The sequence below is a fragment of the Scyliorhinus canicula genome, chromosome 6 (assembly GCF_902713615.1).
Source record: "Scyliorhinus canicula chromosome 6, sScyCan1.1, whole genome shotgun sequence".
In the NCBI taxonomy this organism is placed as follows: domain Eukaryota; kingdom Metazoa; phylum Chordata; class Chondrichthyes; order Carcharhiniformes; family Scyliorhinidae; genus Scyliorhinus; species Scyliorhinus canicula.
This window is the reverse complement of record NC_052151.1, coordinates 148,171,504-148,196,313: the sequence shown is the minus strand read 5'-3', so window position 1 is coordinate 148,196,313 and position 24,810 is coordinate 148,171,504. Positions and strand designations below refer to the sequence as shown.

The window sequence follows — 24,810 nt, the reverse complement described above, 5'->3', positions numbered from 1 at the left end:
TAGAACTGCAACACTGGCATTTAGTTAGCAATGTGGAAAATTACCCAGATTAGTCCTGTACACAAGAAACAAGACAAATCTAGGGCAGCACGTGGCACAGTGGTTAGCACCTGCTGCCTACAGCGCTGAGGACCCGGGTTAGAATCCTGGCCCTGGGTCACTGTCCGTGTGGAGTTTGCACATTCTCCCCATGTTTGCGTGGGTTTCACTCCCACAACTCAAAATATGTGCAGGTTAGGTGGATTGGCCACGCAAAATTGCCCCTTCATTGGAAAAAATAATTGGGGACACTAAATAAATCCTACTCAGCCAATTACCGCCCCATCAGTCTACTCTCCATCCCCAGAAAAGTGATGGAAGAGGTCATCAACTGTGCTATTAAGCGGCACTTACTCAGCAAAAACCTGTTCATGGATGTTCAGTTTGGATACCGCTAGGGTCACTCGGATCTTGACCTTATTACAGCCTTGGTTTGAACCAACAGCGAGGTGAGAGGGACTGCCCTTGACATCAAGGCAGCATTTGGCCGAGTATGAATTCAAGGAGTCCCCGTAAATCTGTAGTTAATTGGAATCAGGGGGGAAACCCTCCACTAGTTCCGAGTTATATCCAGCACATATTGGTTGTGGTTGTTGGAGATAAATCTCAGTTCCACGACATCACTGCAGGGATTCCTCAGGGTGCTGTCCTGGGTAGAACCATCTTCAACTGCCTCATCCTTCCACCATAAAGTCAGAAGTGGTGATGTTTGCTAAATGATTGCACAATGTTCAGCAGCATCCATGACTCCGCAGATACCGAAGCAGTCCATATCAAAATGCAGCAAGACCTGGACAATATCCAGGCTTTTGTTGACAAGCAACATTCCCTATTCTCCAGGGAGCAGGCTCGGTGGGCGGAACATCGAACTCTGAGTATAAAATAACTTACTTTAGGGATTCTACTGAAGCTGAAAAAAAATCCTGAAAAAGTGCATCAAGGGACAGCACGAGAGTGCAACGGTTACCACTGCTGCCTCACAGCGCGAGATCCCAGGTTCGATCCCCGCTCTGGGTCACTGTCTGTGTGGAGTTTGCACATTATCCCCGTGTGTGCGTGGGTCTCACCCCCACAACCCAAAGATATGCAGGGTAGGTGGATTGGCCACGCAAAAGTGCCCCTTAGCTGGAAAAAATGAATTGGGTACTCTCAATTTTTTTTAAAAAGTGACATCAAAGGAAAGATATGACTTGATTGACTGATAGGGAATCAGTGCTAAATTTGAAAAACACATTGCAAAACTAATTAATTAACTAAGTAGAGATGGCTGGGCAGGCATGATGTGAGAGCTGCCAGATCCCATCTGCAGCGAGTGTTGGTCGCTTGAGGAATTTCAGCTCAGAGTTGATGAGCTTCATCACTGAGCTTCAGACACTGCGGCAAATCGGAGGGGGTTAAAGGACGCTTTGTCTCAGGAGGCGGTCACACCCCTCATCTCTTAATATTATCCAACAGGTATGAGGTACTTGCTCCCTGTGTAGATGAGGAAAAAGGCTGTAGGAGGATGAGCTAGCCAACTACTGCACTGTGGAGGCCATTCAAGCAAAAGACAAGTGGTAGAGGATTTTATGATTGGGGGATTGATAGCATCCTTCATAAACAGGATTGGGAGTCCCGCATGGTATGTTGCCTGCCTGGTGCCAGGATGAGAGACATCGCTGATATTGGAGTGGGAGCGAAAAGATCCAGTTGTTGGGTCCACGTTGGGACAAACAACATTGGCAACACCAGGACAGAGGACCTGTTTGGGGATTATCAGGCACTAGGAACTAAATTAAAGAACAGGTCCTCAAAGATTATAATCTCTGGATTACTACCCGAGCCATGTGCGAATTGGTTTAGGGATGAGAAAATTAGGGAAGTAAACATGTGGCTAAAGGATTGGTGCACGAAACAGGGGTTCCATTTCATAGGGCATTGGCGTCAGTATTGGATCAAGAGAGATCTGTACCGTTGGGACAGCCTTCATCTGAATCGATCTGGGGCCAGTGTTCGTGCAGAAAGGATAAATAGGGTGGTCTCTTAAACTAGCAAGTCAGGAGAGGTAAAACTACGGGAAGTATAATGGTTAATGGGAAGCAAAGCAGCAGGTTAGCACACGGGGAAGTGGGTTCAATTACATGGAAAATTATGAAAAAAGTTAAAGGGAAGAACTCAGGAGATGTCATCAATGGAGGTGTTAGGATTCAAAAAGGTCTAAAAACTAGCATACGGGCACTGTACCTGAATGCTCATTGCATTTGAAACAATGCAAGTGAGTTGACAGCACAAATCATCGCAAATTTGTATGATTTAGTGGCCATTACAGAAACATGGCTGCAGGACGGTCTCGACGAGGAGTTAAAAATCCAGGGGTATCAGACTATTCGGAAGGACAGACAGGAAGGTAAGGGAGGTAGTGGAGCTCTGATATTTAAGGATGACATCAGGATGGCAGTGAGAGATGATATAGGTTCTATGGAGAAAAAGACTGAATCCATTTGGGTGGAAATCAGAAATAGTCAGGAGAAAAGGTCACTGATTGGCATAACCAATAGGCCACCAAATAATAACATCATGGTGGGACGGGCATGAGAAAAAGAAATAACTGTTGCATGTAAAAATAGTACGGCAATTATCCTGGGGGATTTTATCTACATGTCGATTGGTCAAACCAGGTCGGTCAAGGCAGCCTAAAAGAGGAGTTCGTAGAATGTACCTGCGATAGTTTTCCCGAATGTAATGGAACCTACAAGGGAGCAAGCTATCATAGATCTGGTCCAATGTAATGAGATAGGAATAATTTATGACCTCATAGTTAGGGATCCTCTTGGAAGGAGTGATCACAGTATGGTTGAATTTAAAATAGAGATGGAGGGTGAGACGGTAAAATCCAATCCCAGTGTCTTGTGCTTAAACAAAGGAGAGTACAATGGGATGAGGGAGGAGTTGGCTAAGGTAGACTGGGAGCAAAGACTTTATGGTGGGACAAATGAGGAACAGTGGAGAACTTTCATAGCAATTTTTCACAGTGCTCAGCAAAAGTATATACCAGTGAAAAGGAAAGACAGTAGGAAAAGGGATAATCTGCCATGGATATCTTAGGAAATAAAGGAGGCTATCAAATTGAAAGAAAATGCTTACAAACTGGAAAAGATTAGTGGGAAATGAGAGGATTGGGAAATCTTTAAAGATCAACAGAAAGCCACAAAAAAAAGGCTATAAAGAAAAGAAAGATAGATTGTGAGAATAAACCCACTCCAAATATAAAAACAGATAGCAAAAGAATGGCTATGGTAAATATTGATCCTTTAGAGAGGATGCAAAGGGGGTATTAATAAAGAGAAATGAGGAAATGGCTGAGGCATTGAACAGGTATTTTGTGTCGGTCGTCACAGTGGAAGACACAAATAACATGCCAATAATTGTTGGTAAGGAGGCGCAAGCAGGTGAGGACTGAGAAATGATCAATATCACTAAGGAACTAGTGTTGGGCAAGCTAGATTTTCACAGTAATTGAATTGCAGTGTTAATGTAAGCCTACTGATGACACTAATCAAGATTATTATTATTAATGGGGCTGAAGGTAGACAAATCTCCTGGTCCTAATGGAATGCGTCCCAGGGTACTAAAAGAGATGGCGGGGGAAATAGCAAATGCGCTCGTGGCAATTTCCCAAAATTCACTCTGGGGCAGTCCCGGCAGATTGGAAAACAACAAATTTGACGCCACTGTTTAAAAGGGGGGTAACTATAGGCCAGTTAGCTTAACGTCTGTAGTGGGGAATGCTTGAATCTATCAAGGAAGAATTAGCAATACATCTGGATAGAGATTTCCCATTTGGCGGCCGCAGTGTGGGTTCATGAAAGGCAGGTCATGAATAACTAATTTACTGGAATTCTTTGAGGACATTATGAGCGCGGTGAACAGGGAACCGGTAGATGTGGTGTATCTGGATTTCCAGAAGGCATTCAACAAGGCTGCTTCATAAGATAAAGGTGTACGGTATTGTGGGTAACGGGTTAGCATGGATGGAGGATTGGTTAACTAACAGAAAGCAAAGAGTGGGGATAAATGGGTGTTTTTCCGGTTGGCGATCAGTGGCTAGTAGTGTGCCTCAGGGGTCAGTGTTGGAACCGCAAATGTTTACAATTTACATAGATGATTTGGAGTTGTGGGCCAAGTGTAAGTTCGCAGATAACACTAAGATGAGTGGGTGAGCAAATTGTGCAGCGGACACAAAGTCTGAAGAGGGATATAGATAGTTTAAGTAAGTCTGGCAGATGGAGTACAATATTAGTAAATGTGAGCTCATCCATTTTGGTAGAAATAACAGCAAAATGAGCTATTATTTAAATGGTGAAAAGTCGCAGTATGCTGTTGTGCACAGGGACCTGGTTGTCCTTGTGGATGAATCACAAAAAGTTGGTTTGCAGGTGCAGCAGGTAACTAAGAAGGCAAATGGAATTTTGTCCTTCATTGCTCGAGGGATGGAGTTTAAAAACAGGGAGGTTAGGTTGCAGATGTATAGGGTGCTGGTGAGACCACACCTGGAGTACTGCGTACAGTTTTGGTCTCCTTACTTGAGAAATGATGCACTGGCACTGGAGGGTGTGCCGAGGAGATTAACTAGGTTGATTCCGGAGTTGAGAGGTTTCGTGTATGAGGAAAGACTGAGTAGACTGGGACTATATTCATTGGAATTTGGAAGAATGAAGGGGAATCTTATGGAAACATATGAAATTATGAAGGGAATAAATAAAATAGAAGCAAGGAGATTGTTTCTACTGGCGGGTGAAACTAGAACTAGGGTTCATAGCCTTAAAATAAGGGGGAGCAGACTCGGGGCTGAGTTGAGTAGGAACTTCTTCATCCAAAGGGTTGTCAATCTGTGAAATTCCACACCAAGCAGTTGAGGCCTACCTCATTGCATGTTTTTAAGGCAAAGATTAAGGGTTTTGGTAAGCAGGCGGTTAAGTGGAGCTGAGTCCACAAAAAGATCAGCCATGGTCTTACTGAATGACGGAACAGGCTCGAAGGGCCAGATGGCCGACATCTGCTCCTAGTCCTTATGTTCTTATTCGCGCCACACAAGTGCCAGGCAATGACGATCTCCAACAGCAGAGAATCTAACCATCCTCTCCCCCGCACCTTCCCCCATAGCAATCAATAGCTGAATCTCCTATAATCAACATCCTGGCAGTTACCATTGACCAGAAGTTGAACTAGACTAGGCATATAAATACTGTGGCTACAATAGCAGGTTAGAGACTAAGAATCCAGTGGCTGAGTAACTCACCTCCTGACTCTCCAAAGCTGTCCACCATGTACATGGCATAAGTCAGGGGTTTGATGAAAAACTCTCCTCTTGCCCTGGCAAATGCAGCTCCAACCAAACTCAATCTCAACACCATCCTGGCCAAAGCAGTCAATTGGATTGGCACCTCTTCCACATTCACTCCCTCCACCACAGACAAAATGTCAGCAGTATGTACCATCTGCAAGATGCACTGCAGGAACCTTCCAAACCCTTACCCACTAACTGCATGGTAGCACAGTTATTAGCACTGTTGCTTCACAGCGCCAGGGTCCCAGGTTCGATTCCCGCCTTCATCACTGTCTGTACGGAGTCTGCACGTTCTCCCCGTGTCTGTGTGGGTTTCCTCTGGGTGCTCCGGTTTCATCCCACAAGTCCCGAAAGACGTACTGTTAGGTAACTTGGACATTCTGAATTCTCCCTGTGTACCCTAACAGGCGCCGGAATGTGGCGACTCGGGGCTTTTCACAGTAACTTCATTGCAGTGTTACTGTAAGCCTACTTGTGACAATAAAGATTATTATTATTAACTCCTCCTTCCACTTGGCCATAACCCCCTCCATACACACCCTGTCTGCCACCAAGATCCTTCCGTGCCACCAAGATCCTTCTGTATAGCCGTTAATGTAAGCCTACTTGTGACAATAAAGATTATTATTATCATCCAGAAGGACAAGACCTGGGAACACCATCACATGCAAGTTCCCCTCCAAGTCACTCATCATCCTGACTTAGAATTATATCACCGTTCTTTCAGTCACTGGGTCACAGCACTGTGGGTGTACCTGCACCTCAGGAATTGCAGTGGTTCAAGAAAGTAGCTCTCCATCACCTTATCCAGGGCAATAAATGCTAGCCTAGCCAGCAACGCCATTATCCCATAAATGAATTTTTAATAAATAAGGCTTAGAGTGGTAAAGCAAGAAAACCACTTTTACCCTTCCTCACATGGTCAGAACAATATATTAACACATGTTCTGTGATCGTTGACCTGTATATCTGTTTCCTGTTGAGTAATGCCTTAACTTTAAAATTCTCAACATTGTTTTCAAATCCATCCACAGTATTGCTCCCACCCTCTCTTTGCAACCTCAGAGATATTCGTGCTCTTCCGATCCTAGTCTCTTGTGCATCCCAGTTTTTAAATCGCCCCAGATTGGCGGCCATGTCTTCAGTTGCCGAAACCCAAAGCTCTGGAATTCCCACCCGAAACCTCTCTCCCACTGTTCCCTCATTTAAGACACTTTAGAAAGCATCCCTCTTTCATCTGTCCTAATATGTTATATGTCAATGTGCAAATGTTGTTTGATAATCCTTCTGTGAATCACTTTGGGACCTTTTAGTGCTATATAAACACAAGTTACTGTTCATGTGATCAATTAAATAATATTTTTGCTATCCATTAGGAAGTGAAAATGTTTTGGAATAAAAACTCATAAATTTAGCTGTGCTTATGTGCAAATGGCACGGGGATGGCTTGAGATTGCTTCACCGTAGTTGATTAGCGGCTAAACATGTTTGCTTTAATTGCCGATTATGCAATGATCATGCTGCCTTGATGCAAGCTCGAAAAGAAAATTCAGACTTGAAAGTAAATATTTTAATTGCAATAAATATTCACAGTAATTTACAAACATATGCCAGTTAATTATAAGTTTAACATAAAAAGTGTGTTTAATTTAATTCCAAATTTCAGGAAAATATCACAAACTGTTTATTAGAACCGTGTCCATGGCGTTGTTGGTCAGCAGTGCTCACCACTGTGTCACCCTGCCGTAACTTACACATGTAGTGTAATTGACAGATCTCAAGAAGCAGTTAACCACAATCTATTAATTCGGTGCTAAGTGAAGCATTTTCCGATGCGCTAAAGTGATGATAAATGTAGCCTACCCAGCTCTACTGCAAACTCTTCTCATGTTTACCAATTGCATTTGTACGAGAGGCAATAAACATAGAAAAGTCCACCATCTCACCATTGAGCCATCATTTTTTTTTTTCATTTTTTTTTATAAATTTAGTGTACCCAATTATTTTTTTCCAATTAAGGGGCAATTTAGCTTGGCCAATCCACCTATCCTGCACATCTTTGGGTTGTGGGGGTGAAACCCACGCAGACACGGGGAGAATGTGCAAACTCCTCACGGACAGTGACCCAGGGCCGGGATTCGAACCCGGGTCCTCAGCGCCGTAGGCAGCAATGCTAACCACTGTGCCACCGTGCTGCCCCACCATTGAGCCATCATGATCAATAAATAGAAAAGATGTTTGAAAAAATGATCTGCATATTTTGCATCTAAATAAAGGGGGTTCTATATGCACAAGTTTCTATATGTTCTATATACAGGCTGTAATTCTTTGATTATTTATTTGAACCTGGAAAAATGTCAATTGTTATCCTAAGAGACGTTCAATTTTATATCACTTCAATTCAGGAATGTATGATACCTTGTACTAAATATTACATTTGTTAAATAGCTAATATTTAATACAAATGTTATTGAAATCTGAAGAGTACCTGTCAGTCAAGAAAGCACAGATGAGGTCTTTGGCATGCTTTGAGATTTCAACATCATCGGGGAAATTGAGCGAATTTTTGTGATCCATGATTTTACTGTATGTTCCCACAAGGGAATCCGCATAAAACGGAGTATCACCTGGCAAAGAAAGTACAGGAAGAATTCAGGTATGACATGTTTGCGTGTTTGAAAGAAGCACCTTTCCTTGCCAAAAAAAATAAAATCTGTTGAAATCTTCATTGTACATTCGTACAACAAGGGTCCATATCCCAGTTTAGGCATTTTGTAAACAATTCTGATGTCAGAGTAGTCAATCATAGCAGCAATTATAAAATAAGGAATGGCAAATTGTGACAGAGGATAAACTAATTTATTGATTAGTTGACAGATTGGCGGCTGGCATTAACATACAAATCACAAACTTAGATTTTTATTGCATTTTGACTGGAAGTGCAGGGTGATGCTTCACAAACTTGAAAACAGGACTTTTAGGGCGCAATCCAATGGTCACGCTGCGCCAGAAAAGCAATGCTCGCCAGAAATGCTCGCCATGGAGCAGCGTGGGTGATAAAAGCCGGAGAACCCTGCTCGCAATATCATGCGAGATCCAACACGATCTATCTCACGAGACGCTGCAATGTAAACCCCCCACCACCACCACCCCCGCCCCCATCGTGGGCAGGATCACGATTTGGTAAATCTGCAAATTAGAGCAAGACAGCTAGCCTCACTCTAATGTGCAGATTCCCAAGGTATCTGAGTTTTATGATTCATCCCCTTCACCTCAGAGACCTCGGGTAAGCGCTGTTCAGGGGTCGCTTCGGGTGGCGTCAGTGATTGGGATATCAACCCGATCTCTCGCTAAATTGGGTAGTAGTCAGCGGAGCTCCCACTGCACAAAACGAGACTATGTGCGGCCTTGACCGCACGTACCCCATTCAGGCCTTTTGTACAACGCAAGTAGCGTTGAATAGCCATGCGTTTCTCGGCACTACGAGCCCGGGAAACACGCGGCTAAACGCGCTCGCTCGGGGACTTTCTTTCCTTATTAAAGAATTAGTCTTGGTTAGAATTGTATTTCATGGAGTGTTACATTTTTTTTTAAATTTAGAGTACCCAATTATTTTCTTCCAATTAAGGGGCAATTTAGCGTGTTCAATCCACATACCCTGCACATCTTTGGGTTATGGGAGTGAGACCCACGCAGACACGGGGAGAATGTGCAAACTCCACACAGACAGTGACCCAGGGCCGAGATTCGAACCCAGGTCCTCAGCGCCGAAGGCTGCAGTGCTAACCACTGTGCCATGTGCCACCCTCAGTTAAAATTTTGAGAAAACAACTTTTAACAATACAGCTTCCACTTCAGGTCCATAAAAATAGAGGCCAAAAAGAATCACAGGTGAAAGAAGAATATTGGGTTTCAAAAGGAAGCGATCAGAACTGCTGGTTACACTTGTGAAAGATTAAGAAACTGCCTCTGAAGAAAATAAGATTTCCACAGTCTCACTAAAAGACAACAATGTTTAGTGCTTCACCATTTAATTTGAGAGGAGAAATAAAAATTGCAATTTCAGAAACTGAAGAGCACACCTGAAAATCCATAACATGTCTTTTCTTTTCAAGACATTGAAAGACTAACCATAGCCATATATTTTCAGCATTTTAGTTTCAATTTGAGATTGAGCATTTGTAATTTTTCCCAAGAAGAATTGACACTGGGAGCATTGGGGCTACACAGTCTGAATGAAACTGATGAGTGTGGACAGAAAGCATCTGCAAAGAGTGCCTGGGGTTTAATGATGAGTGACGGTTATTGACAAGAAGAAGTCTTACAGGCACAGGAATTACTTAATGAAAACAAAATCAACACGTCACAGTGCGGACAGTGTGATTTGGGAGTAAACTCGATAAACACAGCATAGATTTACAATAGTCTAGCTTCTTTAACCCGGGCATGAGATACTGTACTATGGACTATCAGCTGCGGAATTGAATTCCACCACCACAGTCTGTAACCCATGTCACAGCATATCCCTCATTCTTCCATCACCAAGGCAAATCACCAACCCTGGTTCAGCATGGAGCTTATCAAGAACACAAACAAGAAACCAGGTCAAAGTTGTATAGCTGTGCTACATCAAGTTCAGAATGGCAGTGGACAACTGGATAACTAATGGGAGCAGGATCCATGAACGACCCCCATTCCCAATGACAATTGAGTTCAGCATTGCATGCAAAAGGAAAGGCTAACGGTTTCCCAACCATTTTCAGCCAAAGTTCCAAGAGGATGATCCTTCTTGGCCCCTCTTGAGATTCCCACCACTGCAGTCTTTGGTCAATTCGGTCAGTCCACACATATCAAAAAGCAGACGGAGCACACTGGACATAGCAACGGCAATATCCCAGCTTTACCACTGAAAGTTCCTGTTTCAGAAGTAGCCATGCCAGTGGTAAAGCTGTTCCAGCACAGAAACTCTGGCATCTACAAACAACATGCAAAATTGGCCAGGTATGTCCTATCCACAAAGTTAAGGACAATTCCAATCAAATAAATTGCTCTATCACCATATCCTCAAAATGAACAAAGTGGTGTAATGAGTAGCCAACAGTGCTATCAAGCAAAACTTACTCACCAAAAAACACTCGGCAGCAAGTCTCATTGCAACTTTGGTTCAAATGTGAACAAAATAACTGAATTACAGATGATGCGAGGTGAGAATGGTTTCCCTTAAGATCCAGGCTGTACCTGACCGAGTGTGGCACTGAGAAGTAAATAGGAATTAAGAGGGAAAACTCTCCACTGCCTGCACGCAAAGCTAGCACAAAGGAATATGGATGTGGCCCACGAGTGGGTGTTGGGAGGGTCGCGGAGCAATCGATCGCAGCGTCCCTGTGCTGGTCCCGATCGCTGGAGAAGCATCCAATGGCCTCTACCAGTATTTTTATTGAGAATAGCGGCCGTCTTTTAAATGAAAGGGAAATGAGGCTATGTGCAGTTCTGCGGCCAGAAGTGGCAGCAGTGAGCAGGTCACTCACCCTGCACGCACACTTGACATCATACATTGCATTTGTAGGTGCTTTTGGCGCCAAATCACGGAGGTGAACTGCTTCCATTTTCCAGTTGCTTGCAAACAAGGCAAGAGGACTGTGAAAATGAATTGTTTTCGTACAAGATACGGTCAGAGGCACAAATAGGCAGTGTACCTACTGGACAGGATCTCACAATTGAATCTGCTGCAGAGAGCTTCTCAGGAGCATCCAGAACAGTGCCAGTGTTAGCTCCATACACAGCTCCAGGGCCTCTGGTTAACAGCTGACAAGGAAGAAACTTAACACTGGAACAAAGCAGTATAAAGATGATTTCTAACGGTACAGTTTTGTCAACTGTGCGAGTGCAAATAAGGATACAACTGGGGTCACTGTTTTAAAAATAAGTGGTCGTTCGTTTAAAACAGATTAGGATAAATCTTCCTCTGAGGGTTGTGAGTTTCTGGAGCTCTATTCCTCAAAAGACAGTGGAAGCAGAGTCTTTTTAATATTTTAAGTCAGGGTGAGATAAATTCTAGATTAACAAGGGAATGAAAGATTATCGGGGGTAGAAAGGAGCATGCGGTTGAGGTTCTAACTAGATGAGCCGATATTATTGAAGGCGGAGCTTGCTCAAAGGGCCAAGTGGCCCACAAGTGCTCCTAATTCATATGTTCGTATAAGGTCAGAAGAAAATAATAGTTTATGATTGCATGGTGTTCAGTTCCATGCGTGGTTTAGCGCCATTTGTAATTCCTCAGATAATGAAGTAATTTGTGCCCACATGCAAAGAGCCCCAGATAAGATCAAGGAGTGGGTTGATACCCTACGAAGCAGGTCTATGCCATTCTGCCCCACTATTTAATAACATCATGACTGATCTGTTAGTAACCTCAAGTCTGCATCCCACCTATCCTCGATAACCTTTCAACCTTTGCTGACCAAGCATCTATCGAAGACTTTGCTTGTACCATCTTTTCAGGGAGTGTTTCAAAGACTCACGACCCTCAAAGAAAGAATTTCACCTCATCTCGGGTTCAAATGGGCGACCTCTCATTTTAGAGCAGCACGGTAGTACAGTGGTTAGCACAGTTGGTTCACCGCTCCAAGGTCCCAGGTTCAATTCCCGGCTTGGCTCACTGTCTGTGCGGAGTCTGCACATTCTCCCCATGTCTGCGTGGGTTTCCTCCGGGTGCTCCAGTTTACTCCCACAGTCCAAAGATGTGTAGGCTAGGTGGATTGGCCATGCTAAATTGCGCTTAGTGTCCAAAAAGGTTAGGTGGGGTTACGGGGATGGGACGGAGGCGTGGGCTTAAATAGGGTGCTCTTTCCAACGGCTGGTACAACGGCTAACCCTAATTTGGCCTCCTTCTGCACTGTAAATTCTATGATAAACAGTGACCCCAAGGTCTCAATTCTCCCATAGGAGGAAACATTCTCGTCACTTCCACCCTGTCAAGACCTCTTACTCGCCAAATTCCAGCAGGAATGAGTCTAGCCTCTCCAACATTTTCACACAAAACAAGCCATCCATTCCAGGTATTAATCTGGCAAACCTTTTCTGAACTGCTTCCAACACATTTACATCCTTCCTTCAATAAGGTGAGCAATACTGTACACAGTACACCCGACGTGGTTTCACCAGTGCCCTGCACAATTGAAGCATAATGTGCCTACTTTTGTACTCAATTCCCCTCATGATGATAACATTCTACTGGCTTTCCCAATTACTTACAATTCCTGCACACTAGCCTTTCGTGATTCATGCGCTAGGACACATAGATCCCTCTGCATCTCGGAGCTCTGCAATCTCCCATCATTTAGATCATCTGCTTATTTTTGACTCTTCCTGACAAAATGGACGATTCCACATTTTCCCATAATGTACTCCATTTGCAGATCTTTGCCCACTCACTTAACCTACCTGTATCTTTTTGTAGCCTCCTTATGTGTCCACTTCACAACTTACTTTCCTACCTGTTTGTCATTAGCAAATTTGGCAACCATCCGTTCATCCAAGTCATTTCTATCAATTGCAATATTCTAATCCAGTTTCTTTCTACTTGCCTATTTTTTAAAGTCCTTCCAAAGCTCAGCAGATGTTCTTTGAAATCCTGTCCCTTAATGTTTAGCTACATTCTGTATGTCTCTCTCTTTAGATTCAGTCTTTTTCTTTATTTACCCACGGCAATCACGGCTGATTTGTTGATGTTGATTTAAACCTAGAGCTGGTTGTGATATGAGTAGTGAAGAGGAAAATGCGCCTGCTGGCTCAAGTTTCAAGCACAAGGTATGTTGACTTGCACCACACAACTGTCAAGCAACTGAGTGCAGATCACTCATGGAGATCATGAGAAATATATTCCACGAAAACATAGGGGGATTTTAACTCTCCCAACTTTGCAGGAACAGTTCTCAAATGCGCTGGCTCCACGCTCCCCATCTGCATTTCTGACTTTGACGCTATTTGTTTTCATGCTAGATGAATGTCTCCTGGGCTCAGGCATGCTCTCACACAATGCTAATCAATGACCCATGACGTCAACCAGACTGCCATGCCATTTTAACAATGGTCTCAACAGTAAAATTGCTGTAGCTTTCACACTCAAGAAGCAAGTCAGTAGTTAGTGGGAAAGATCATGCGGTCCCCAAGCAAGCCAAAAAAAATCCTTTGTGAAGCAGTAAGTAGGTACTTCCTCCAAATAAAGCAAGTCACCTGTGAATTTTGTTCCAACCCAACCCATTCTGGAAACCCTCCTGAAATCCTGCTCACCACATATGGCCTTCTGATGGTGGCTGCTTCAGACCTTTTTTCTCATCTCTCCTTCTAGTAAGTGAACTTACAATATTTGAGCGAGGCTAGAGTCAAAATACCTTATGCTTAAAAGCGAAGCCAACAAAGTGCATTTTCCACTCCCCACCAACATCACACAAAACCCACTCTGGGTCAAAATCAACATCAACAACAAACCAACCATAATTGTGATGCTATAGACAAATAAGGGTTTGAGGGTAAAAAACTGAATCTAAAGAGGGAGACATACATTAAGTGTAAACAAGAAAGGACAGGGTGACAAAGATAATCTGATAAGTTTGAACAGAGTTTTAAAAAAAGACAACTAACAAAGAAAATGTCAGAAAAGGGCTAGAAAAAAAATAAAGTATTTTATGCCTTGATAAATAACAAATTTCAGATAGGAATAGAATTATTAAGAGAATGAACAATATAAACTCTCAATATCCATGTACAAAAACCTAATGGATTAAAGAATAGCGGTAGAAGACTGACGTTACACATCTAGTTCCTAGCTTCAAAAAGAGAAAAAAAAAACAAATCCAAGGAACTTATGAAATAATGGGAGAGAAGATGCTTTTTTGAAAATTAGACAGTGGATCGAGAATACTGTGCCTTAAAGTGTGTTGGAAGCAGCTTTCAAAAGGGAATTGGATAAGTGACTGATGACAAAAAAAAATTGCTGGGCTACAGGGTAAGGCTAAGGAAGTGGTACTGGTGGAGTTGCACTTAGAGAGCTGACAGAGCCATGAGGATGAATGGCCTCCCTTTGTGTTGTAACCATTCTATGCTTTCTGGATGAACCGAATATAAAAGCTGGGAGTGGGAGGTAATGTTAAATTTATATGGAACATTATAGGGCAGCAGGGCAGCAGGGTAGCATGGTGGTTAGCATAAATGCTTCACAGCTCCAGGGTCCCAGGTTCGATTCCCGGCTGGGTCACTGTCTGTGTGGAGTCTGCACGTCCTCCCCCTGTGTGCGTGGGTTTCCTCCGGGTGCTCCGGTTTCCTCCCACAGTCCAAAGATGTGCGGGTTAGGTGAATTGGCCATGCTAAATTGCCCGTAGTGTCCTAATAAAAGTAAGGTTAAAGGGGGGTTGTTGGGTTACGGGTATAGGGTGAATACGTGGGTTTGAGTAGGGTGATCATGGCTCGGCACAACATTGAGGGCCGAAGGGCCTGTTCTGTGCTGTACTGTTCTATGTTCTATTAGTTTGCCAACATTTAGGGTACTGTGTGCAATTCCGGCCCCCAGACCACAATAATACGAAACTGGAAATGTGGAGAGACTATTAATAAGCATGTTGCCAGATCGAGAAGTTGCAAATATCAAGACAGAGTAAATGTCTGGAATGTCTTTTGTCTAAGAGACAAGCTAATAAAAAGCATATTTGAAATTATGAAGGGGTTTGATTCAGATATGATATACAGAAATCACTGACAGATGGTGCACAGGTTAAAACAAATCAAAAAGACTAGGAAATGTTGGGCTTTATTGCAAAAGGGATGTAACACACAAGACAAATTCACCAGAATGATTTACGGACTTAAAGGATTAAAAGTTATGAGGACAAGTTGCACTGCAGCAACTCACCAAGTCACCTTCAACAGTACCTTTTAATCCCATGATCTTTACCACTTAGAATGGCAAAAGCAGCAGAACCATGGGAACATCACCCCCTGCAGGTTCCCCTCCAAGTTGCACACCATACTGGCCTGGTACTTTATTCCTGCCCCATCATGAGCACTGGGTAAAAATTCTGAAATATCCTCTTGAAAATCACTGTGGGTATACCTATACCACGTAGACTGCAGTGGCTCAAGATGGCACTCAACTACGATCTTCCCAAGGGAAAGTAGGGACAGACGATAAACGTTGATCTCACCAGTTCCACTCACACCCCAAGAACAAATAAAATGTTGCATAAACGTGAGTTGCATTTCCTCGAGTTTAGACGGTTACGGGATGATTTATTGGAGGTGTTCCAAATAGTAGACATTATAGATATAAACAATTCCCAAAGGTTCACATCAAGAGTGAATAAACTTAGCAATAGAAGTGGGAAATTTAGGAATGACATCCGGAGTAGGACGTTTTCCTTACAACTTGTAGCAGAAATCTGGAATACTCTCCCCAAAAGGCTGAGTTATGCTGGGTCAATTGAAATTTCAAGACCAATATCAGTAAGGTTTTTATTGGCTATGGGCACCAAGGGATGTGGTTCAGCATTGAATTCGAAGGGCAGTTCAGCCATAATCTAATTATTTGGCTGAAAAGACTCAAGGAATGAATGGTCTGTTCACCCTGTTATCACTTGTGGATGAATCTAGAATAAGGGATCATAAATGTAAGACAGTTGCGAACAGATCACGCCAAGTGTGCAGGAGTTTCTGGATACATACACCAGTGAAAATATGTAATGCCCAATCAAATGGATGTGGTTGAACAAATTGCAACGCCATATGCATCAGGCATTTTCTTAAATGTAAGGGGAAAGGGAAATAGAAAGATGTGAGAGCAGGATGGAAAAGCTATAGAGTATGAGGAGACTTATGTGGAGTATACATGTCAGTATAGACCTGTTGGGACCAAATAGCCTATTTCCATGCTGTAGATTTTGTGCAGTTAATGTAGCATTCTCTTGTCATTGGGTTCCACCACTCCTTCAGAATTATTAAGCAATCTTCTGTGAAAATGTGTGTCTAAGATGTCCTTTTGAAGTTCACCATCATGAAAAATTGCAGGCATAGATGCGGAATCCTGTACTCACACAGCACACGTGTGCATCAAGTATGCAACAATTTGCAACCTTTAACAAATTATTTAATTGAAGTAATGCACCATGTTCATGGTTGTATATAGCTGTGGCAACTGATTGGCAGAAAAGAAAACTAATTTAACTGAAGCTTTAAAACAATGCTTCAAATAAGGCAATGTTAGCTTCTGCTCACATTTATTTTAGAAACTTAACATAAATTTGTTGAATCTACACTTACCAACCAGCATTTCATACAGGAAAACTCCCACGGACCACCAGTCACACTCCCGGCCATAATAACCATCCCCTCCCTGCGATTTTAATACCTCAGGAGAGATGTAATCCGGAGTTCCGACTGCTGTGTCACATCGAACCATTCCAGTCTGTGCATTTAGAAGATGGTAATAAGAAAAAGAAAATGTTTTATAAAATGATAGTCCAATATCAATATCATGTTCCGAAGTAAGTTTATAAAATGCATCGCCACCGTTACAATGTAGTCGATGGGATACAAATATTTTGCTTTTTAGAAAAGATTTACATTTCAACAAACATTCCCCAATTTAGTGCAAAATGTAGTTTGAAAGAATTGGATGCCGCTATATGGCTAATAATAGATAATTTTACAATAAACCAGCCAATTATTCAAATCATGAACAACCTCTGACCAAATTTGTGTCACGTGGTGTATCCACCTGCGCTTGAAATCATGTTTACCTCCATCAAAACTTCTCATTGTCTCAGTAATCTACATACAATTGTCAAATGGCATTGTCTTTTGTTTTGCAGACAAAAGAGGGCGCCAAAAGATCTGATTACATTTGGTTTTAGATTCAAAGATGGGAATGAAAGCATGTAGCAATAAATCAGAACTTAAAGTTAGAAAGAACTAGGTCTTCAGGTTTCCACAAAGCCACTAAACATTCATGCAGAATTAAACAATATGCAATACAGTTCTTGCTTTAATTTTGAAAGTCAAGCGTATCAGGATTTAATTTCATAATACAATATCCCTCAAAGTCAAGAGAAACAATTACACAATAAAAGTACTAGAAAATAATTCATTTGTTTCTCTATAATGTCTGCTCTTATATGGAAATTTCAGTTGCACTGCCAATGAAGAGATTTACATGAAAACATGACAGATCATGCACAATGTAAAATGGCAACATTTATAACAACCAAAAGTCAAGTAAAAGCTGATATAGACAGAACTTAGCAAAATTAAAATAGAAATTTTAGGTAAATGTAAGTTAGCAAATGAAAATTAAGTAAAGTAATTAAGTTACATTTTAAATTCAAGGAAAAGATGAATTAGTTTTAACTGTTTACAGACCAACTGCAAGGTACATAAATGTTGTTTTTACATACAATTATCAATGTATTAACATATTAGAAAAACATGCTGATTAGTAAATCACAAAATAGCAAAAATAGAACAAGTACAACCAACATAAATGTCAGTGCACAATGGCAAAATGTTTAAAGCATGTTGGTTAGTTTCTGGAAACATTCACTTTCCATGTTAAAATAATCTCTTTCTATATCGTTTCATTGCACATTAACTTACCGAATCCATTTTCATACAAGTACCAAAATCTGCCAACTTTAAATGTCCAAATTTGTCTAATAGCATATTATCAGGCTTAACGTCTCTGTGTATAAAACCCATTGAGTGAATGCCATCCAAGGCAAGTACAACTTCAGCAGTGTAGAACTTGGCCCATCTTTCAGGCACATCATAATTGCTCATGAGATTTACAAGGTCACCACCAGGCATATACTCCATTACCATATAGAGATATCGGTCATCTTGAAAGGCATAAAATAGCTACAAGAAAAATAGCAAAAGTTAACAATGTTCTAATTAATAATAGGAAATTATTTATGAACATCCTGTTCAACATCAGCACTACAAAACAAAACTGTATGACCTATTTTTAACATATGACAAAAAACATTCCATCATACATATCCACCCACTGTCCTCACGCAGAAACTGAATATCATTTTTCAAATATATTAAATACCCTTTATATTTCTATTTAGAAACTTCAAAATTAGCTCCCTGATGCCTGTAAGTAGATATGTAGCAGTATGGAGCATTAATAATAGGGACCAGGAAAGTGTTGTCATGCTGCATTGATTTACTGTGCTATCAACAAGCCCTGCCAAAAGATCAACTGTGTTGGGCAAACACTGAGTTCGACTCGGTTCTAATGTTCCCCATGGTTGAACAGATACTCATTAGAGTCTAAACTTAACATAGACAATAGTTACTAGGGTAGGGTGCTTTATTACTGCCAGTACATTGAAGCTGTGGTCTTGATATGGTGAAAAGCAAAATAATTTCTCTGGTTGGGCAACACAGGCAGGTCATCAATTTTAAACAGATACTTAGGAAAGGGAGAAGGGATTAGGAAAAATGGAATGCTTTATTTCAGGGAGTGGATGACAGGATTGAGCTAAATGCAAAACTTGTGGCAGTGCAATGACTCAAGCGCTCGGGTAAAGAGCCAGTACAGACCAAATAGCTTCCATAGCTTTCTATGACAGAAGTTGCAGCAATAAGAGCATGGAATAGTAGAACAGTAATTTTAAAAAAAATTATTTTCATGAGATTTCAGTGTCTCTGGTACTGCCAGCATTTGTTGCCCATTCCTAATTATCTTTTTTAAAAAATAAATTTAGAGTACCCAATTATTTTTTCCAATTAAAGGGCAATTTAACGTGGCCAATCCACCTAACCTGCACATCTTTGGGTTGTGGGGGCAAAACCCACGCAGACACGGGGAGAATATGCAAACTCCTCACAGAGCCGGGATTCGAACCCAGGTCCTCAGCGCCGTAGGCAGCAATGCTAACCACTGTGCCACCGTGCTGCCCTTCCCTAATTATCTTAAGAGGTGGTGAACAACTTTCTTCAACCTTTGAAGTCCATATCGGTTTAGCCACAGTGCTGTTAGGGAGCGATCTCAACGATTTTGACCCAGCAACAGTTAAAGAATGGCAAAATGGTTCCAAGTCAGCAAGGTCTGTGGGGCTTGGTGGGGAACTTGCAGGTGATCGTGTTCGCATGCAGATGTATATATTGCTGCCAGTATTTGATAGCGGTGGAGGGAGTGTATGTTTAAGGTAGTGGCTGGGTGCTGGTTGCTTCTGAATGGTGCCACACTTTGTTACTGTTGTAGGAGTTGCACTTATCCAGGCAAGTGAAGAGTACTTCATCGCACTGTTGAATTGTGTGTTGGAGAGAGTGGATAGGCTGGGAAGCCAGGAGCTGAGATCCACAGAATATGCCAGAGAATTCAAAGCTTCTGACCTGCTCTTGTAGCGAGTGTTTTTGCGGCTGGTCCAGTTAAATTTCAGGCCAATCGCCATTCCAGGCTATTGATCGTGAGGGATTATGCATTTATAATGCTGTTTTATGATCCTGTCCGAGATGGTCATTTTCTGGTACTTGGGTAGAAAGTAATATTCACGCCACCTGTTCAAGTCTCGTTCATGCACGTACAGACTGCATCATTATCTAAACAGTTACGAATGGCACTGAATATTGTGCATTCACCAGAAAACATCCTCACTTCTGACTTTACGATGTGCGGAAACTTATTGAAGATGCAGCTGAAGGTGATGGTTGGGCCACGATGCCCCAAGGAACTCTTGGAACTGTTCTGGTGTGCGATGATTGACATCCACCTTCACTTACAGTCACTCTTTCCCATCCCAGAACACAGTGTACCATTTAGGGATACTGGAGCAACTCACCAAGTCTCCTTCAACAGCACTTCCAAACACTCGAATTGCCAAATCACACAATATCTTGACTTGGGGTTGGACGGTATATGTTGTCGGTGACTATGTATGGGTGAATGGTGGGTTCCTAAATCCTTTTCTTTGATGTTTGATTAAAAATGTTGAGGGTTGTTTGGGGGTTGGAGGGAGGGAGGAATTGTTGACCAGAGGATTGACATTGTATTTGTTATTGTTGATTGTTTGGTGGTTGGTGTAAATTTGGATGAAAATGTGAAAAAGGAGAATAAAAATATATATAAATATATAGATATACATACAAGTATCCTGACTTGGAACTATATCACTGTTTCTTCAATGTTGCAGGGTCAAAAGCCTGGAACTCACTGACAGCACTGTGGGTGTACCTCCATCACAAGAACTACAATGGTTCAAGAAGGCAGCTCACTACCACCTTCTCAAGGGCAATTTGAGTTGGAAAATAAATGTCTTGCCAACAACACCACCTAAACTAGCCAATGTTTGAATCAGGCAACCTGCATAAATAATTTTCTATTCAGCGAGTAGTCAAACTCCATCACCACATAATTACTTTGTACACTTAATCCTCTCCAAGTGAAACGAGTTATAAAGCACTCACGCTAGCCCTGAAATAGGAGAGTGCACAAAGGACAAAGGATTGTTGTTGCATTCAACAGCTTGAAGAATAATGCTGCGTGTTAATGAAATTCATGAAAATTGTCCTGTGTGTGTTGAGGGCAAATCACAATAGCACACTTGTGAGGACTTTACAATCTAATACCAGCTGAAGGCCTTGCTTTGGAAAATACATGAAGCCTTAGAGTACCCAATAGTTTGATTTCTATTTTATTTCATACCCCACAGATCATTCAGCTGAATGTTAGTAACAACTGCTCCTAAAAAAAGGAAACACAAAATGTTGTTGCATTATGTATAACTTCAATAACTTTAACTGTAATGTTTTTTTTATAAATTTAGAGTACCCAATTATTTTTTTTCTAATTAAGGGGCAATTTAGCGTGGCCAATCCACCTAACCTGCACATCTTTGGGTTGTGGGGGTGAAATCCACGCAGACACGGGGAAAATGTGCAAACCGTACATGGACAGTGACCCAGGATTCCAACCCGGGTCCTCAGTGCCGCAGTCCCAGTGCTAACCACTGCGCCACATGCTGCCCTTTAACTGTAATATTAAACAATGCCCCGTCAGTTACCGACGGTTTTCTACGCTGTGCGTAGCATAAATTGAAATACTAAATACACTTTGAAGTTACAAATTAAAAAATCCTTCTTTGTAACAAGTCTCATGGAGTATAGTGAGACAAGGAATTGTAAAAATGTAAGTACTTTATATTATTGATCTTTAAATAATAAAGGCAGACAGCCTTCTTTGAAGCAATGTCCAAAGTGGTGGGGGTGAGGGTGGAGCCATGCCCGAAAGTGGCGGTCTTCGGGGTTTCGGACCAGCCAGATCTATTCCTGGGGAGGAGGGCAGACGCCCTTGCCTTTGCCTCCCTGATCGCCCGCCGTAGAACCCTGTTTGGCTGGCGGTCAGCAGCACCACCTAGAGCTGCAGACTGGCTGTCCGACCTCTCGGAATCTCTCCAAATGGAGAAAATCAAATTCGCCATCCGAGGGTCAGACAACGGCTTCCACAGAACATGGGAGCCATTCACGCGAATGTTCCGGGATCTGTTTGTGGCCAACGAACAAGAGGAAGAATAGCCAGGTAGCCAAGAATATGGAGAAATTAGTCCAGAATCAGGGGAAGGACACCAAATCATGAAAGGGAGAGATAGACTGTGAGGGAGGGAGGGAGGGGGGACGGCTACGTCTGAGGAAAGAAAGGTGAACCACGGGGGAGGAGAGACAGCTAAACCCGAGGAAAGAAAGGCGAACCGTGGAGGGGGGGGGGGAGAAACAAGAGAGAAGAACCAGCGGGGTGGGGGGGGGTGGGGCGGGGAAACAGGAGCCGGAAGGAAGGCACGGGATGCCAAAACGTGCATGACATCTCCAGGAGCAGGGAACGAGGAAAATAAAGATTGAGGACTGGAGGAGCAGCAGAAGCGGAGGCGAGCGCAGGGCGGCAGCGAGACCCGTCCGGGAGAAGCAGGCGACAAAAACACAAAACACAGCCAAGTATCGCATACTGTAATTATCTCCCCGCCACCCAAATGTATATTTGCCGCCCCAATCTCCCCATTTACGTGGTGTAAATAATTTTTCCAGGTGTACAGAGCTGCCGCTGTCAAGCTGGTGCACGATACCCTACCAGTCATTCTATTTCATATTTTGTTGTATTTTATGACAGTGTAGCGAGAACGAGAGCGAGCGAGAGAGAACGAGGGTGGGCGAGAGCAAGCGAGAGAGAACGAGAGTGGGCGAGAGCGAGCGAGAGAGAACGAGGGTGGGCGAGAGCGAGCGAGAGAGAACGAGGGCGGGCGAGAGAGAGAGAACGAGGGCGGGCGAGAGAGAGAGAACGAGGGCGGGCGAGAGAGAGAGAACGAGGGTGGGCGAGAGCGAGCGAGAGAGAACGAGGGTGGGCGAGAGCGAGCGAGAGAGAACGAGGGTGGGTGAGAGCGAGCGAGGACGAGCGAGAAAGAGGGCGGGCGAGAGCGAGCGAGAAAGAGGGCGGGCGAGAGCGAGCGAGAAAGAGGGCGGGCGAGAGCGAGTGAGAAGGAGAGCGAGCGAGAAGGAGGGCGAGCGAGAACGAGGGCGAGCGAGAGCGAGAGAACGAGGACGGGCGAGAGAGAGAGAACGAGGGCGGGCGAGAGAGAGAGAACGAGGGCGGGCGAGAGAGAGAGAACGAGGGCGGGCGAGAGCGAGCGAGAACGAGCAAGAGTGAGCGAGAACGAGGGCGGGCGAGAGGGGGCAGGCGAGAGAGCGGGCTAAAATAAATATCAGCCAGTGTGTTATTAATATTGTGATTCATTGATAGGAAGACAATCACTTTCAATTAACTTATCAAATATGCAATTTTAAAACTATTCAAACACCCCTTACCTGGACAACCCAGGAACTGTTTGCAAAGGCCATGATATCTCTTTCCTCCCAGAAAAATGCAGAATCAGATCGTTTGATCATTTCAAACTTACTCAAAAGTTTCATTGCATATACTTTTTGAGATGCTTTATGTCGAACCTATTGGAAAAAATTCTAATTTATTATTCTGGATTCACATTTCCGTAAAGTACACAGGCTCCTTTGCAACATAGGTGTTACTTTGGAACATTTTAACTTTTCATCCTCCAGCTAGGTGGGACTGCATTTGCCTGGTATTGTTCTAACCAAAGCAGTCTCTTATCAGAAAATTACCTGCAATCGGCTTCTCTTCCCCCTGGTGTCTCAGAAAATGTATGCCCTTTTCTCCCTCCTGCTTCTCCTCTGTATGTTTCTTCTCGGTGGTGACATCCAAAAATATTTTACACATGAACGCTGAAATCATCCAGTGCTACCTTCACACCATCTCTCTGGGCCTTTACATTGAATTTTAAAGCTTGCTTGCCCAACATCCACAATGCGATGAACAGAAATTTCCTCCAACTTATTACTAGGAAGATCAAAGCCATTTTTCAACAATTGTTGGAGGATGAACCAGATTGTTTGCAACCTTGATGTTGTATTTGACCCCAAGATGAACTTCCGGTCACATATCAGCATCATCACTAAGACCACCTATACTCGCCTTTCACATTGCCTGGCCCTGCCCTAGCCTCCACTCACTTACTGCTAAATCTTTGTTACGTTTAGACTGGATTATTCCAAAGCACTCTGACCAGCCTCCCACCTTCCACCCTTCATAAACTTAAGCTCATCCAAAATCGTGTTGTCTGTGTCTTAACTCACACCAAATGTCATTCACCAATGATCCTGCTGTGCTCATTGAATGACACTGGCTCCAGATTAAGCAATATCTTGATTTTAACATTCTCACCCTCACTTTCAAATTCCTCCATGCCTTGCACTTGTAACCATTACTTTCTTCAGCCCTCTGTATTATCTTCGTTCCTCGAATTCTGACTGCTTGATCCTTCTCCATTTTAATCATTCCACTATTGATGGCCACGCTTTCTCCTCTTAGGTCTCGGGCTCTGGAATTCCCTCCCTAACCTTCTCCACTTGTCTTTCTTCCTATAAGACACTCCTTAAAACCTACCTCTATGATCAATCACTTGCTCTAATATCTCCTTGAGGTTTGGTGCCAAATTTGTTTGATCAGCACTCCTGAGGAGCTTTGGGGTGTTTTATTACATTAAAGACACTAATAACAAACAACAAGCAAATGTTGCTGTACTTGAGCAACTTTACGTCAAACTACCTGATCTCACTAGCGTACTTTTGTACCAAAGATTATCCCCGGAATATGAAATTAACTCTGCATGCATGCAAAACTTAGAATATAATGTCTAACATTAGATAAAATCCAGCAATTGTACAACAGGCTCAATAATTCTAAGGGTGCTAAAATCCCACTAACATCCAATTTATATAAATCAGTCAGGCTTGCAATGTGGCTCATTTATGCTTCCTAGAAGCTATATATACATATTATATTCATTTGGAGTGATCGGTTATCAGCAGATAAAAAGAATATATCC

The 24,810-nt window shown here is 42.7% G+C and overlaps 1 protein-coding gene across 5 annotated transcripts in view; it reads right to left on the bottom strand.

Moving 5' to 3' along the window:
- rock2a (rho-associated, coiled-coil containing protein kinase 2a) overlaps window positions 1-24,810 on the bottom strand; it is a 318,731-nt gene that overhangs the window by 147,333 nt on the left and 146,588 nt on the right. For all 5 annotated transcript variants that reach the window (XM_038800251.1, XM_038800250.1, XM_038800253.1 and 2 more), the window contains exons 4-7: window positions 23,216-23,353; window positions 18,008-18,268; window positions 16,676-16,820; window positions 7,854-7,992 (exon numbers count right to left, since the gene is read on the bottom strand). In XM_038800251.1, the coding sequence (XP_038656179.1) occupies window positions 7,854-7,992; window positions 16,676-16,820; window positions 18,008-18,268; window positions 23,216-23,353 (683 nt within the window). The remainder of the gene's footprint in view (window positions 1-7,853; window positions 7,993-16,675; window positions 16,821-18,007; window positions 18,269-23,215; window positions 23,354-24,810) is intronic.